General features: G+C 42.3%; 2 protein-coding genes across 2 annotated transcripts; one reads left to right on the top strand and one right to left on the bottom strand.

Moving 5' to 3' along the window:
• Positions 1–2,794: 2,794 nt before the first annotated feature.
• Positions 2,795–11,980, top strand: LOC134068486 (GRAM domain-containing protein 2B-like). Its single transcript, XM_062524135.1, has 13 exons — positions 2,795–3,012; positions 5,793–5,927; positions 6,099–6,156; positions 6,359–6,431; positions 7,141–7,244; positions 7,784–7,882; positions 8,137–8,208; positions 8,323–8,382; positions 8,496–8,592; positions 8,746–8,832; positions 8,938–9,052; positions 9,953–10,045; positions 10,706–11,980. Exons 1-13 carry the CDS (start codon positions 2,963–2,965, stop codon positions 10,719–10,721), a joined length of 1,059 nt encoding a protein of 352 aa, XP_062380119.1. The 5' UTR covers positions 2,795–2,962; the 3' UTR covers positions 10,722–11,980.
• Positions 11,981–12,627: 647 nt separating this feature from the next.
• abhd17aa (abhydrolase domain containing 17A, depalmitoylase a) lies at positions 12,628–17,622 on the bottom strand. Its single transcript, XM_062524124.1, has 5 exons — positions 17,458–17,622; positions 16,331–16,715; positions 15,983–16,177; positions 14,477–14,656; positions 12,628–14,102 (listed from the first exon to the last, which is right to left on the bottom strand). Exons 2-5 carry the CDS (start codon positions 16,687–16,689, stop codon positions 13,880–13,882), a joined length of 957 nt encoding a protein of 318 aa, XP_062380108.1. The 5' UTR covers positions 16,690–16,715; positions 17,458–17,622; the 3' UTR covers positions 12,628–13,879.
• Between the last annotated feature and the right edge of the window lie 448 nt (positions 17,623–18,070).

Here is an 18,070-nt window from a genome sequence, read left to right as displayed (position 1 = left end):
TGTTGTTTTGTTTTGTTTTGTTTGTTTGTTTGTTTGTTTTTTATCTCCCTCTCCAAATGAAGAGACGGCAAGGCAAATGGAAATGCCTGTCTTTGGTGGACAGTGAGGACAGCACCACCACAGATGGATCTGTGAGGTAAGTTTACTGTCACTGGTAGGGTACATGATATCAATGCCAAGATCATGGTGTCCTTTTCCAGGGAGCGCGCACACTGAGGAAGCATTCACTGCAGTCTTTCCTGTGCTAAAAATGGACAAACTGACTATATCCGACCACTATCAAGATGGCTAATAACTGTAATTCAAGCCAATCTCCACTATTCAGGGGGAAGAAAAATGAAGCTACTTGCTCATTTACTGTGATTTACTAATTACATATACTATATACTAGCTATCATAAGACATCACAAGACTCGAAAAGACTGAACAATGGGATCAAGTTGTCTTGTTTATGCATTATTTGTGACTGGAATTGATGATTATTCCGTGATTTGGTCTGGTGGGTAATGCCCTAAACATCATTACAGTATCTAATGTACAAGTAAATCATGGACTTATTCAAGTTGAAAGGGTGTAAGCAGAAACATAAACAATTCACTGCCAAATGTTTAACCTATTAAACAAGCAAGGCAGCAGTTACTGTAAGTCAATACACAGATGATGCCTAAACACAAATATGTAGGATGTAGAACCAATGAGGGAACTGGACGTGGTCGAAGGAAACTGTGAAGTTCTCCGTGCATTGTTGAAAATATAACTATTCAACCCCTGTGAGCCCAATAAATCTGTTTGGTATGGAAAGGTTTCAACTCAATGTCTGTAGTAGGCTGATCCTATCAAACGAGAGTGATTCACTTAATAGGGATCTCATGGTGAGTTGTTGAGACTGAGACCATTGTTCCAGTGAAACCATCAGAATCAATCATAGACTTGACAATGTATATGCAGTCTATGGAATCAATCAATGAAGACTTGACAGTGTATACATTTGATTACATTTTCTGTTCTCCTGTGGAAAGGCACAAACTTAGAGACAGAAACAAATGAAAAGTTGCTGAATCGAAAGAAAAAAATATGTTGATGTTTATAATGTTTATGCTAAATCAACATTCTTCCAAATTAAGATATACTTCAATAGTATAAATTAACTTTTGTGACATATAGCCTCCTATAGTCCTATACACAACTGTGATTTTAGACAGCCTCTATGGAAGAGGAGCAATGGATACAGGATGCTGTGGGATACCCAATAACCTGTAGACACTAAAATAACCTTAAGTGAGTGGTTGAGGTTCTGTAACATCATGTGTTCCTAACATACTTCAGAAAATCAACAGAGTATCAAAATTGTCTGCAGAGCATAAAGTAGGATAATGATAAGGCAACAGGCAACACCTTGAATTCCTAGATTATGCATTTATTGAAGGTAAAGGTAAATTAATTTGAAAGAGTATTTGGCCTTTCCTTGACGAGGACGCTTAAAGTGCAACATTATATACTTCCTCCACTATAGATAAAACTAACTTAAAGGAAATGCAGTTGATCACTCACAAACAGAGTGCATTAATGGATGCACTTCTTTGACCCCAGAGAAAATTCTAGAAGGGTTTTTTTCCACAGAGAAGAAGATGCATATCTGAATATTTCTCCACTGGATCTGAATGTCAAGGCTCCTTCACCTGCTGTACGATGCCACTAGCTGATAAACGGTCTGATGACAGGTGTGTCTCCTTCAGCGAAGAATCTCTGCGTCGGTTTCCTCCCTTTGGCTGGTGTCATGTCCAAAGCACATCTTACTGTATGTGCATTCTATGTATAGTCCTTTTAAGAATAGAAATCAGTGCGATGCCGCATGGAAACTATGAGGGCTATGAGGGAGTTTTGTAATTCTACCTTGTAGCCGAGCACAAAGGCCCATGCCCGTAAAGACCAACAAAGCTTCTGAAACGTGACTCCAGAGTTCAGGAAGAGGGGTAACCAGGCTTTTGGTACAATAAGGAGAAGAACGCCATCTGTTCTCTGAATTGAGACCTTAATTGAGAGACACAAGTTAAAACTCGATGGGGCAATATTGCTCTGTCGCTAGTTTGGAGTTTAAAACCGTGTTAAACTCCAAACTAGCAACAGAACAATTGACCCATAACTATTAATGGAGGTTTATTTGGCAATGATATGTGAATTATACTCGACAACCATACATTTAAAAACAGTCTTTGCTTGAGGCATAGATTAAAGGCCTCATGTGTACACAATGGCATGCCAGGAAATCATGACTTCTCGTCAATGTTATGGGGGTGCAGACACACAGGTAATACTGTATGAATTAGAATAGTCTGTTCTCTGAATAGCTGTCTACAGGCTTTTCACTTAAGGTTAAAAGGAAACGTTCATTGATTGTATTACAGGTATATAGTTGAAATTTGTTGACAGAACAATATCTGTTGAAAGATAGTGTCAACACGTTACTCGCTTATGCAAAAAAGTTTCCACAAGGCACACAGCCACAGACACAGACACAGACACACACACACACACACACACACACACACACACACACACACACACACACACACACACACACACACACACACCTGTCACCTGTCACCTGAGCTCTCATGACTTGCAACAAAATAGCACTAATCATGTGCTTTCTAATAAGTGTGTGAGAGTGCGCTCTACCTGTAGCCATACAGAGGAGGAGGAGGAGGAGGAGGAGGAGTGCCCAGAGGGACATGGAGGCGGAGCCAGACGCAGGTGTCTGCTTCACCAGTGGTGCTGTGGGGCATTGGGGGAGGGACTTGTGCATGTTGTTAGCTCCGTGTCACCACCTTAAGCTTACGTGTAAATGAAAACAAACTGCCGAAAGAGAGAGTGACGGTTAATGGAGAGACAGACTGTCAGGTAGACTGACAGGCGCAGAGAGAACGTCTTCTCATTGGCATAGGCACTACGAACAGCAGCCATGAAGAGGAGAGACAGAAGGTTCTCTCTGGACAGCATAGAATACTCTGTGTAAGTAATCAGGATATTTCTTCTAAATCTCATGCTGTAGACAAGAACCCCTTGTGTCTGTGTGTTTGTGTGTGTTTGTGTGTGTGTGTGTGTGTGTGTGTGTGTGTGAGAGAGAGAGAAAGAGAGAGAGAGAGAGAGAGAGATTGTGTGAGTGAGTGTGTGTGTGTTTAGACATTATAAGCATCATAATAAAGCACAGTGTAGACTAAGAGTAGAGTACTCACAAATCTAACCTTTCTCTCTATTTTGTCTGGTTAAAGAAATATGACAGAACCAGAGGCGGACATCCCGGGTTCAGAGAGTAGATATCCTGCCAAGTATTTGATCCAACTATTTAGTGACCCAGCTCATCCTAATCAGCTGCCAGGTAGCTCAGATCAGTAGTGATATCACCTGTGTTAACAGCACAGGTAGAAAGAATATGTAGCAGAACTTTCACTTTCTGGAACCGGGATGCTGGCCTGTGGAATGAATTACATACAAGAAGTGAAAGAGTTCACAGGCAAAGCATGATGGGTAACTTCCTCTCATGCTTAGACAGCGGATCTTTTGGCGGTGAATGGTTCTGATCTGTAGCAGGAGTTTTAATCCTGTCGCTTTTTAAATGTCATTATGTGGGCCTTAATTCACGCACCCATTTACCCATTTTCTCAGCTTATTTGTCTGTTGTTGACCGTGTGAATGCACTCTGAATGCACTTTGCTACTGGTTAGATAGTATCATACTGCAGGAGAGTTGGGAGAACTGGTTCCTCGGCTTACGATCATTTCAGTTCCTTTGCCACGGCTATCATATGCTCTGAGTAAGAACATGCTTAATGAACTTCTCCTAAAGCTAATAACATTTCTCCATTACATTTCATGTAATTGGGTCCATATGAAGTTGCTGAATTAGTTAAGTGCTTGCTTGATATCAGCATTCATCTGCAGTGGAGTAATTAAGTAGGAGCAATGTCATTTGAATAAACAGAAAAAAAAGAACATGCTGAAAACCCTGGCCTAATAAAGTTTCACTTAATAAATTAAATATCCTTTAATAATACATAATATTGTTTAATCATATCTGATACCACTTCACTGAAACAAAATGACTTAAAATCATCAGATGACATAAACCGTATGTAAGGCAGGCAATGCACTATAATTATAATTGTTATATTATGCTGACTCCATGACGAGTTAGGACATGTGTCACACCTGACTCAGGCATGGTTATGCCACTCTGATGTCAGTGGGTTCAGTTGAAGTGTGAGCACTTCAACTGAACCTGCACTGGTTCAAATTGCATGATAAACTAGTATATAGTTGTGTCGTGATGCAGTAGGTACTAGTTGTGTGGTAGTGCAGTATACTAGTTGTGTGGTAATGTAGTAGGTACTAGTTGTGTGGTAATGCAGTAAGTACTAGTTGTGTGGTAATGCAGTAGGTACTAGTTGTGTGGTAATGCAGTAGGTACTAGTTGTGTGGTGATGCAGTAGGTACTAGTTGTATTGTGTGGTGATGCAGTAGGTACTAGTTGTGTTGTGTGATAATGCAGTAGCTACTAGTTGTGTGGTAATGTAGTAGGTACTAGTTGTGTTGTGTGGTAATGCAGTAGGTACTAGTTGTGTGGTAGTGCAGTAGGTACTAGTTGTGTTGTGTGGTAATGCAGTAGGTACTAGTTGTGTGGTAATGCAGTAGGTACTAGTTGTGTGGCAGTGCAGTATAGGTACTAGTTGTGTGGTAGTGCAGTAGGTACTAGATGTGTTGTGTGTTATGGTAGTGCAGTAGGTACTAGTTATGTGATAATGCAGTAGGTACTAGTTGTGTGGTAATGCAGTAGGTACTAGTTGTGTGGTAGTGCAGTAGGTACTAGTTGCGTGGTAGTGCAGTATAGGTACTAGATTCAGGCAGTAGCATGACTTTGGCAACTACACAGTATTTCACTGCTGTTGTGGTTCAAGACTTATTTTTATGGAATAGTTACTCTATGACATTTGTTTGTTTTTATTTATATATGCAGAGATTATGATTAATATATATATATTTAATCATAATCTCTGCATCTTCAATCCTGAGATACAGCCCTGTCAGCAGATTTGCCAGATGTCTGAGTAAACACAAGCAGCACTGTAACTGTGGCTGCTGAGTGACCCGTGTGTGCTGGTTGTCTGGCTCGTCTCAAAGAACATATTTACAGTATATTTGACCCGATTTGGAGCTTTAACATTTGGAGGTCCGGGCCTTTTCAGGCACTTTGAGGCAGTCTGCTATACCTTGAGATTTTTTCATCTAACCAAAAACACCTATTATTATATATTAGCACATACTGTATGGTTATGAGAGGTCCTCCATAATAATTATATTAGAGTAAAGTGGATGTAATGAAATTGCCTTTTTAATCATAATTCAGTGTAAACATTTAAAACTATTTAAAAAATATATTTTAGACTCCAGGGTGTTAAAGCAGCTAGGCCTGCATGGACGTGGCATGCACAATCAGATAAAAGAGCCTCCGCTAAAACACAAAGCCTGAGCAGGAACTGCTGCATGTAAGACATGGTGTTCATACAGGAAGTGGTGAGTAGTTGGCACAGAGGGCACATGCCATGTTGCGGAAGTGTGTGGCACGCATAAGGAAAAGCCTGGGCGATGTGAAGTGTGTGGCAATAATAAGGAAAAGCCTGGGCGATGTCTCCAGACACAACAGAGGAGCCTTGACTGCACCATTACATGACTGAGGGTTATGACGGTTATATCTTATGACGGTTATATCTCCAACGTGTTGCCTGTGCACTGCAGTGGTGGTCTGGAGAATGGAGGGCTGTTGGGGAAGCCCAGAGGGGGGCGCTACCGGCGGGCATCTGATGCCATAAAGAGTGCCAGTCTGGAGGAGGCCCAGCAGCAGTTCCTGGAGCTCAGAAGTCTTAACCTGAGGTCAGTCTCCACTGACCACTGAGACTTGGCACATTCTAGAGAGAGGATCGATGCTTTGTCTCTGGCCATTGTCACATATTGTGTTAATTTACACCACACCCAAGTATAATGAAATATTGCTATTGTTTTAATGTGTGTTATTACATCCACCATCATTATTGCATTCAACAGCCAACAAACAATAGCAGAGGAGCGTTTAGATCATGTAGACGGCAGCATCACCAACCAAGTGAGTTTACATTTGCATTTCTATTCAGTCATTACGTAAGACAGTTTTATCAAAGGAGTCTTACAGTTCAGTGCATATGTACCTGTCTAGTCTGTTAGTGCATGCATTCCTCAACCAGTCATTCAGACAGGGGAGCAAGGGGCCTCTCTCTGATTGCATGATGGTTAAAAGACAGTGATCAATGTATCTTTTCAATTCACAGAGTTTTCAAAATCACAACAAAACGTTCCACAAAATCTTCACAGATATTCCGGAGGAGGAAGACCTAACTCATGGTGAGTCAGCAGACAAGCCCGTGTGTGGTAGCTGTGACTGACTCGTCTAAGTTCTCCATCAGTTTAATGTGTGGTGTGGTAGCTGTGACTGACTCGTCTAAGTTCTCCATCAGTTTAATGTGTGGTAGCTGTGACTGACTCGTCTAAGTTCTCCGTCAGTTTAATGTGAGGTAGCTGTGACTGACTCGTCTAAGTTCTCCGTCAGTTTAATGTGTGGTAGCTGTGACTGACTCGTCTAAGTTCTCCGTCAGTTTAATGTGAGGTAGCTGTGACTGACTCGTCTAAGTTCTCCGTCAGTTTAATGTGTGGTAGCTGTGACTGACTCGTCTAAGTTCTCCGTCAGTTTAATGTGAGGTAGCTGTGACTGACTCGTCTAAGTTCTCCGTCAGTTTAATGTGTGGTGTGGTAGCTGTGACTGACTCGTCTAAGTTCTCCGTCAGTTTGATGTGTGGTAGCTGTGACTGACTCGTCTAAGTTCTCCATCAGTTTAATGTGTGATAGCTGTGACTGACTCGTCTAAGTTCTCCGTCAGTTTAATGTGTGGTAGCTGTGACTGACTCGTCTAAGTTCTCCATCAGTTTAATGTGTGGTAGCTGTGACTGACTCGTCTAAGTTCTCCGTCAGTTTAATGTGTGTTGTGGTAGCTGTGACTGACTCGTCTAAGTTCTCCGTCAGTGGTAGCGGTGACTGACTCACTTGTCTGCTCTAGCGTTCACCTGTGCCCTGCAGAAGGAGGTGCTCTATCACGGCAAGCTCTACGTGTCCAGCCAACACATCTGCTTCTACTCCACCGTGCTGCTCAAGGCCACCAAGGTAGGACTAGATCCCCAGTATTCAAGGGTATCAGGGGACAGTCCTTGTTTTTTTGGGTTCCTGTCAAAGGGGAAATACAGAAAAACTACCAATGTCCCCGTTTTTTGAAGATAAAACTTGTTTTCATACATCTGGTCACCTTACAGTATTCCTCTTCAACTAGTCTTGTCCACAAGGTTTCTTGTATTGGGATTCCTACAAATATAGGCTACTATAGTGATTGTTAGGACAGTTTCCATATGGATTAAGCCTAGTCTTAAACTAAAAGCTTTTTAATTAAAATCTCCACTGAGTTTATATTTTAGTTCAGGACTAGGCTTAAACCATGCATGGTGAACTGGCCCTGTACATCTAGATGAAAATGGTTTCAGAGAGTTTGCCTCAGGTGAAGGACCTGAGGTAATAATCATTACCTTACAAACTGCCGTCTGTTGGAAAAAGCTTGAGGCGGTGAGGTAAATGTTTAGTCATGTTGTTATCCATTCCAACCGGAGCAAGCAGAGCATCTGAGGTGACTCCAGTGCTGTTGTTGTCCCCAGGTGATAATTGAGGTGGAGAGCATTCAAACTGTGAGGAAGAAGAACACAGCGAAAGTGGTGCCCAACGCGCTGTCGATAATCACCAACAATGGCGACAAGGTAGACATCAGCTCAGTGGGGAATATACGTGTGGAGCACACACAGAGGGCTGAGGGAACAGACGTCGCTTTGCATTAAGTGTGATATTTATTTGAGTATCGGCCTGGCCAGCTGAGCGAATGGCTAAGTGTTTACACAATCACAAGGGTGCAATTAGTTAGTGGTAACCACTGTTTTGTGGGTTTCTCACAGAGCTCTGGGGATTGTTTTTCTGCCTTGTCATTCCACTCACTTCCCTCTGCTTTCATTCGTAGTACCTGTTTGTGTCCCTACGGAATCGGGATTCGTGTTTCCAGCGTCTTCTTTCAGTGTGTCCTAACATCCAGGTGTGTGGGTGTTTTTTGTTCAATTTTTTAAAATATTATAAATACCTTTGCCAAGAGATGCGTTGTGATTGAGTAGGCCTAAGTGAAATGAAATAATGTATCACTTCAACTTAGGTCGACAATATAAATAGTCCCCAAATGTCCCAGGACAGCATTGAACGAGAAGCAGACATGGTAAGACCACTAATATCAATCTCACTTCCATCACGGCCTCATTGCTATGTTAATTTTCCAGTTCATTAGTTCAGGGGCCGTGATGACATCTGTAATTGCAATTCTGTCCGCAGATGTCCAGCCACTCGAGTCAGGACGAGAGTGTGAGCCGGCGGACCAGTGTGGATGACCCACTTCCTCGGGACTCTCCCGATCCAGACCTGGCCAAACGTAAGCACTAATAGATATCAGGGCTGCCAGCATCAGACATATCCTGTTAAGCAGGAAAGAGTGTGTGGAGGAGGTCATGGGAATAATCTTGGAGAAAGACAGAGAAGGAAAGTGTTCAGAGAGTTTTTTAAAAACACATGTCTTTCCTCTTAGCCAGGGTCCAGGAGTTAGCCAGGACCAGTTCGAGCCAGGAGAGCAGCCATAGCAAGGATGGCTATTCCACAGAGTATGAGAATGCAGGTATGGATGATGACGATGCTCTTTAATCTCTTATCAGTGACGTTTGTAAAGGAGCCCAAAGTGGGAGTTTTTTTTTTAACACCTGACTCTTCAACCATTCCATAGGTGCGTCTCCAGCAGGTGGATCGTGGATGTCTTCAGGATGGGAGAAAGTCAAGCCGTTCGTCTTTGTGGGAGAATCCAGGGACGTCAGCTCACTCCTGCTGATTTACGTCCTACTGTGAGAGCCAGATCTTCATCATATCATGCACCTCAAATACCGACAGGCCTAGCACAAGCCCACACCTAAACCCCACTTAAATCAGCTTTGGCCTAGCACAAGCCCACACCTAAACCCCACCTAAATCAGCTTTGGCCTCTCACTTGTACTGTTTTAATTGATATGAAAAATATTGATTAATTATAAAAGTATATGTGAAAATATTCCCCTAAATGAAAATGATCTAAATCATCTAGATCTAGACTAACTATGATCATCTGTGTTTGCCATTTGTTTAACAGCATGTTTTACAGCAGTCGGCCCTCATCACAGGCAAATAATGTTCTTGACAACCATAATGTCTATGACTGAGGGAATACTAAGAGAGCATAAGACAGTCAATAATTTCATATAATTTAATTATCAGGTTGACCTATTGATTAACCCAAATGCGTTTCAGAGAGTCACCATTGAGACAGTGTATTGTCCCTGGAATGGGGCATGTTGCTTTGTGGGAATTCTAGGCATGTGCAACTCTGTGATGTGCTCATCAAGAACATATCTTCTTCTGTTGTTAAATGTAGATGTCAGACTTGATATGACTGCACTAGAATAGCCCGGTCATTGTCTATTTACATATATAGATGATGGCACACACACACACAAACGCAAACACACCCTGTTCAAAGGGTGATGGGAAAATGGTCATTGTCAATGATAATCTGACATCCATTTGATTTTATTTTTAGTTTGTCTGCACAGCTAAATGTCTGCTCTGTTGTGTGTGTGTTTCTGTTTAGCATGTTTGCTACGTTTCCATTAGACAAAAGCCATCAATTTTAAAACAGTCAGTTGCTTAATGTAATACTGAATATGACTCTATTGCATGACTCATGTGATGTTTGCATCTGTGTTTCCCAGGCTCGTGCTGCTCCTGCTGTCCTCTGGCTACATCGGCCTGCGCATAGTGGCCTTGGAGGAACAGCTGAGTGCCCTCAGCTCCTTGCATGAAGAGTGAGTCCCTTCCCTAGAATTACAGCTCTCAGATTAATCTGGCCTGCCTGGTTTGACTTGGACCTGGGCCTCTTCAGAAACATTCTCATTCAATCACTCACTCACTCACTCACTCACTCACTCACTCACTCACTCACTCACTCACTCACTCACTCACTCACTCACTCACTCACTCACTCACTCACTCACTCATTCATTCATTCATTCATTCACTTACTCACTCATTCACTCACTCATTTCTTCACTCACTAAGGAGTGGTAGTTGATAGAAGTCAGGATTTTGAGAGTAAAAACTGGGTGAGTTCAACAATGACTAAAGCAGTGAGACCTTTCCTCATTAGTTGGTAAATCAGAAGTAACGAGAGCTGAAGAGTTCATTGTCACCATGTCACCTGTCACACATTTCACAACTGGCACTCCCTGCAGTCACTACACTGGATATCGTCATATCTAGCATTCTGGTTTTCAGATATAATCTGAATTTTGCTATTTGAACTGTAAACTGTAAAAACCATAACTATGGCTAACACCACATATCTCTTTGCCATATTTGTCCTGAGAGGATATTGCATATTGTATACTGTGTGTGTGTGTGTGTGTGTGTGTGTGTGTGTGGGCCTCTCCCTACACTAAATATTACGATCACTTCCTCTTCCCCAGATACAAGGAAACATAGTGTCTCATTCTGACGGTGACGGTTGAGCCATCACATGTTCCCAGCACGGGAGGGCAACATTCCTCTCCACCCGCCCAGACGCCACACACACACACTGAAGCTCTAACACAGATAGAAGAGAGGACAGAGCCAAGACAGACAAGAGTGGAGAATGAAAACACACGGGCCACTGACTCTAGATCAGACGAGAGATCAGTCGCCTGCGCACCTCCCACTCCACACACCTCCGGGCCTGATCAAAGCCTCGTGTGGGAGGGGCCGCTGGGAGAGCATCATTCTCATTCTTGTCCCATCTCAGGGTTGATTGATTCCACTGCACGGGTACCCATCCCCCAACATGCCATTTGAAAAAGACATCTTACATCTGACTCAGGGTCATAGTACTGTACAATGTATCCATATAAACATGAACTTTTAACTCACTATCGCATTCAATACGCACTCCTTGTGTATCAGCTGGTTTTGCCTGGAACATAATATCACAATTAGATACAGATATTTGCACCAGAACAGTCATATCTGATGCCAGGATTTGTTCAATTTTCATTTGTGTTTTCAATTCTGTTCTCAGATTTCAAAGAAAAAAACCTATAAAATAGGAAGGGAACATATTTAAATTAATGTTAAATCCAATGTATTGTTTTTAATTAAAATGTTTCAGAAACACTGCATATTTAACGGTTCAATTAACTTGTTTATTTGAACTTTTAGAGTATTTATGTATAACAGCAGTGGAACAAACAAATTAGAAAGAAAATGTCTTATCTTTGGTATAGCAGATGGAATCCATATATATTTATGTCTGTTCTGACTTGAATAATTATTTAATTGCAATTTTTTGGGTGGCCAAACTACGGCCTAGTATGACTTTTTAAATGTACATGTTTTTTTTTTCACAACCTCTCATAGCCTGCATTATCACACATTTCCAAATGGTTTTCACTTATAACCGCACATTTGAAAATCTCCTTAACAAAGTGGTAATGTAAGAGATGGGAAGGGGGAGTGGCTGTGGTGATCATCAGTAAATGTAAAAACGTTCAGCATTTTCCCTTGTTTCTCTGAACTAGTTGTAGTCCATTATATTTATCAGATTTTTTTCGGTGCATAGTGCTTTTTCCATGTTAATATTTAAAATGTAGTGTTTAGAGTTGACCTCTAGATGGCGACAAGACACAAGTGAATATCTGCAAAGAAATTCTGCACTTTTTTTTGAGGTGTCTGAACTGAAATATTAAATAAATAATAATAATAAAAAACCCAAACCAATGTTTTATTTGCTCTCTCAAATTAGTATCTCACTTCTCGTGTTAAAGTTTTCATATAATTTCAATGTCTTCTGGGCATGTGTGACATTTCATACTAAATAAATGACAACACAGTATGATACGTAGTATGAAACCAGTTTTCCAAGCAGGACCGAGGCATTATCACCCTGAAATTAAATACCTGTCAAAGCCGCATGTTACAGACGGTTAAGGGAAGAAGGAACAGAACCACAGTGCTCACCACTGAAGCCTTCCAAACAGCACCCATTACTTCAGGACCTCTCTTCTGAAACCACTTCTAAACTAGCCTGGAAAACCCAGACCCTGGTAATCCTTAAGATTAAGGGCCTGGCCACGAATACCGTAATGTCCCAACTTGAGGGGAGGCACCAAGCATGCATTTGAAAATCTCACTGCAGGCAATTGGATAACACTACGACCAATGTCTACTGATTTTGAATGTTGCAGCGCTGTCGTCATCAGTTTAGCTCGCCTCTGGCCCGCTTATATCAGATACACAGATGTGTTTGGTTTCCCCCGATGCCTGAGGTAAAAGAAACGTGCATCATTGCTCTTTGCCAGAGTATCTTGCAAATTTAGATTACTTCTAAACTAAAAGCATGGACAAACAATCAAAATTACTTGGAGACAGTTGCTTTATTCATTTCAATTACAATACAACAAATAAACAAAAAATAAGGACAAAGCATTAAAATATTCTCTAAAACGGAAACCACTTCTGATATGGAGCTATGGACTGAAGACGTTACATCTCAAATAAATATTCTCATTCGGTCTCTCCCGAGTCTCGATGAAGTCCATTTAAAAAGTCAGTCACCCCTACAGAACACTCTAAAACGGCCTTTGTCCATTTAAAAGCAACTCTGTTTTGAGAAGGGTCCCTTGGTTTATGAAATACTATCTTTTTACAAAAATAGATTTGGCATTGTAAGTTCAACATCCATGTCTCTAAAGCACATTTAGTGCAGTCAGTAAGGTTTTATATAGAGGAAAAGATACAAAAACCATAAATGAACAAAAACTTGTAGTAGGAAATACAAAAAAAAAAGAAAAAGAAAACACATACAGGAGAGAGGACAAAACTTTCAGATTGGCAACAAATATTCTGTTTGCGTGCAAGGTTACTCAGAAGGAACTTCCCCCCCCATCCTCTTCCATTCCCAAAATGCTTCATATATCCCAACGTAGTGAGTTCATCAGATATGTAGGCAGGGCATACTCATCACATCTCAGGTTAAAAACCACCCCTTGAGCAAGGTTCATTTCAGCCACAGAAGACCAACAAGCAGTGTGGTTTCAGTCAGTTGGCTACAGGAGCCAGAGGAGATCACGGGTTGATTCAAGTGTAGTGTGTGTGTGTGGTCCTTCTAAAGTTGTGTACTGACGTCACGTTAACGCTGCAAGACCAGCTACCACAGCAGGAGAGCTCCAGGCAGAAGCAGGGGGAGGTAGAGAGAGCAGTGACAAAGCCGACGGACACACAGCCAATTGGGGGCTTGCGTTTGCAGAAGACGAACGACGCCACTCAGGTACAACCACCTGGGGGTTATCGTCTGCAAGAGGTTCTAACCCTTCAAGTTACTGCGAGGCCAGGAAACAAAGGCCAAAAAAAAAAGTTGTTGTGAAATGCAAGCGACCAGAAAATGGACACAGAAAAAGAACAAAAAACCTGGGGACTTGACATGAAAATATGTACAGTCAAAACAAAAGATGAGCAGACACAAACAAACAAAAAAACAAAACAAATAAACAAGATGCAACCAATCAGCTGCCTGGGGGAAAAAGACAGGCACGGGAGCATCACATTATCTTGTGCCCATCTGAGTGGGAAACTCCTCCTACGCGGACAGACATGTGCAGTGCACCTGCTCAGGCGTTGGCGGCCAGTTCCTGGCCGATGAAGCGGCGCAGGCGCTCCAGGTACTGGCTGAAGAGCTCGATGTCGTTGTGGCCGGCTCCCTCCACCCAGAGGGGCTCCACAGCCTTGGGGCAGCGCTCGAACAAGGCCAGCCCATGGGAAAAGTCAATGACCTCGTCCTCAGTGCCGTGGATGATCAACACGGGAGACGTGATTTTGGACACCTTCTCAATGCTGGGGAGGGACGGGAGCATGACAGGGAATTTCATCAACAACCTCCCTTGCAGATAACAGACCGTTAACACATTCTAGGCAGTGTGTATGATATATATATATATATATACACACACACATATGTAGGTGTGTGATTGTGTGTGTGTGTGTGTGTGTGTGTGTGTGTCTGTCAACCGTAAATTAACCTTACCCATGACTAGACCTCCGTACCACACAAAACTCAACAGGGAGGGTAAGCCTACACATACCCCATGTGACTATTAATGCTCCTCAGTCACATCCCATAACTAAAATAAGGCCATTTTGGAATCGACCCCAGGGTCTTCAGAAGCCTGGAGTCCATGATGTCTCCAATAACACTAAAGTGCACTTACTTTGGGAAGGCATCAAAGCAGTAGGTCTTCTTGGTGTCTGGGAAGGCGACTCTCATGCCAGAGGTCAAAGGTGAGTGCAGCACCACAGCGGCACACTCGTATCGCGACGCCAGATCCACGGTGGGCACGGTACCGATGCTCTGGCCGTACAGAATGATGTTCTCTGGGCTAATGCCATACCTGTGCCAGAGACACGGTGCCACACACGGTGTCAAAAACGTGGACGTTTGGCCAATCTCTTTACACAATGTGTACAAGCCTCTAAGCACTCCTCATGTCTATGTACATGGGATACGTTGCAAGATTGTGGAGACCGGTATGGTAACAAAAATAGTGGCTGGTGGTGATGGCAATCATTTTACTAACTCAAGGACCATTCACTCTTACCAGGGATGCCCATGATGGATGATGGACCATTAAGGGAGGGGAGCCCTGGGATGGGAATTGAGTAGAAGGTGCTTAACTCTACCAATGGACCAGGGTCAGGTCACAGCAGGGTTATTGCCCTGGACACTCCGGTCTAAGGCTGGATGTGGTGATGACTCTCTCCAGTCACCACACTCCCGTTGGAACAGCCTTTTCGTTTCCCACTTGCCTTATTACACCATCTATGGCTATTATGTACACACGTAGCCGGGTATTTTTAAAACCGAATATTCCCCCCCCCCCCCTCCGTTTATAAAATAAATGTTATCCACATTACCTCGTTTTCGAAAAAAAAAAAAAAAACTTCCACACATAACCGAACATCTGCGTTTTCAATGCACTCAGATCCATGCTTCTGCAGTGAACAAAGGTCGCACGTTTGATGTCAGAGCAGATTTGTTGTTGATTTGGCGCATATTCTGACGTTCGAAAACGCAGATCTCCGGTTATCTCTGGCTACACGCCAATTTATAAATGGAGTATAGCCCGGAGTTTTTTTAAACAGTCGTTTATATGCGTTGTCATGTGGATGACGGGTCCAAACGTAGACAAATATCTTCGTTTTAGCAGATACCCGGCTACGTGCGTACGTGGCCTATGTCTTCTGATAATACCGCAATTTCCCGACTATTAGTCGCAGCTTATACATTGATTTTGCTAAATTTCTTCAGCTATGAGGTTAATACAGGGGGGCAGTTAATATGGTGTTAATATGGTTTTGTTTCTTTTAACTTGTATAAAACACTGTCCTGCGGCTTATACACAATGTGGCTAATATGCTGGAAATGACTGAACTGTACTTCTTATTCAAAGGTGGTTGGACACTATGTTGATCAACAATGTGTACGTGTGTTTCATTTCAACAGTACGGCTACTTCAAGGTAAGGTTTTAAGGAATTTCACACATGATTATTGAGGAGGACACCCTCAAGTCACTGCTATGCCACGTGCCTGTATAGTCTCGTGAAGCAGCACAGGAGTGGTGACACGGTCAGAGGTCCCTTAATCATAGTCATTCGATCAACTTTTAGAGTGCTGAGTGAAATCAACTCTTAAAAGACACTGCCATGAAACATTTACCTTGTCCGTAGTGCGTGCCAGGCAGCATCAATGTCTGCATACAAATTCTTCTCTGATGGCTTTCCAGTGCTGACACCATAACCGGAGTAATCATAGGAGAAAATATTGCAGTTTATGCGTGTTCCCAAGCCAATGTAAAAGCTGCTCATCTGTCCCAAGTCGACTGCATTTCCATGAGAAAACAGGACTGTGTATCTGTAAACCAGAGACAACACAATGTTTAAAAGGACACCTAAAAGAGGTGTTAATGAAACTAGTCAACAGAAACACGTTTGTAAAATCATTCAATCACATGTAGACCTAAAGATCAGCTTGCTGATGCTTTGTCTCTCTTGACTCGACTCTCACCTGGCTGAGGGGGCACATCGGATGTACATACAACCCACTTTGTTTCCTCTACTGGATCGTGTCAGGAACACCTCGGTCCCATCCAGCTCTCTCTGGGTGTACTGGAACTCGGCACGTTCACTCAAGTGCAGCTTCCATCTGCCTTCATTTCCGCTTCTCTCTCCTCCTCCCCCACCCCCGAGCCGTGAGCGCAGTCCAGACACCCCCAAATTCGACGGGACCGTGTTCCCTGACTCCGAATCGGGCAAAAGTGCATAAGTGGGTTCGGGGGGTAAAAAGGCCAACTTCGCTGCGATGCGACTGGGGCAGGGTGGACAGCAGAAGAGGCCGCACAGTTCTCCAACAGACAACCCGTTCATCTTCTATGACCAAATGAAACCTTGAACTGACAGAGACAAATAAATAGTTGGATATATCTATGCCATCAAATCGTGTACAGTACAGGCATCAACTGCCGTGTTTATGTATTAGTCTAATGACGTTACAGTTGACTTAACCTCATCAGCTAACGGTACAAGATGCATGGTTGTATCGAAAATGCATTGTTACAACACATTTGCTAAGAATCACGACTGGCTTTGCTAATTATAGGCGTAGCACTACACATCGATGATAACAAACTCATAAAAGGTAAAGTTCAATATCAATCACCAACGTTAACGTACACACTACAAGCCAGCTAACGGTAAGTTAGCATGCTGAAGTTAACGTTAATCATCGGGAAAACGTTAACTGGCTATAGGTCCTTCATCTTTACACAGGGATATTAAATTAAGAACAACCCTTGGTTGTTGTTGTCAAGTGATTAAACGAGTGGTAACTTAACGTGAACGCAAAGCTAACACTAAAACGAGTGAAGAAACATAGCATTATAAAGTCTATTATGACAATGAATTCATGTTACTGGCCAAGTGCAAAGTTGCCATTAGGAATTCTCGACGAACAGAAGATAAGGACAGTCTTTAAAAAGTTTCACGCTACTCTAAATAAGGGCCTTTACACAAGAAAAACAGATTGAAAGCTAGCGTTGTCATAGCTAACCTTCAGGACAGCTAACGCTAGCAGTCATTCTTACCGACTACAGACTAACAAGCTAACGTCAGCAAACAACATTGTTACTAACTTACCACAATCCCGTAAAGGTGCTGCCCTAACAACGTGCCCCCTGGACATCAAAGTGCTCAAATATACTCGGAGCAAGTTATATAAAGCTTGGTGTTCATGCTGATCTCTGAAAAGTTCTACATTGAGTGTACGAGTCTGATTGCCTTGGGCGTTTGCTAGCAAGCAAGCTAAGGATAACTAGCGCGTAGCTACCGGAAATTACGATTTTACATCTTTACGTCATCCAAAAAAGATACACAGGAGAGCAGTGTTGGGAGGATTTGAGCTATTTGTAACAATGTAAGCTTAATGTAATGTGTGACTTAAATGTAGCCTCAGGCAAATGTAATCGAATGTTAACTATGAGCTTCTCGTGTTTTTTGCAATAAGTAAACACATTTGGACAGATATTCAAATAAAGAAATGCCAAATTAATAAATCAAAATGGTCTGCTTCTTCCTCCTTCAAACTGTTATTGTAGATAGATAGATAGATATATATATATAGATAGATAACTAGCCTACTTTATTCATTCCCACAAGGACATTTTGATGCACACGCACACACACACACACACACACACACACACACACACACACACACACATTTTGGCACTATATGAAGAACTATATATTG

This window comes from Sardina pilchardus, chromosome 2 (assembly GCF_963854185.1).
Source record: "Sardina pilchardus chromosome 2, fSarPil1.1, whole genome shotgun sequence".
NCBI lineage: Eukaryota > Metazoa > Chordata > Actinopteri > Clupeiformes > Clupeidae > Sardina > Sardina pilchardus.
The sequence above is the reverse complement of the archived record's forward strand: the minus strand, read 5'-3'. Positions and strand labels throughout refer to the sequence as shown.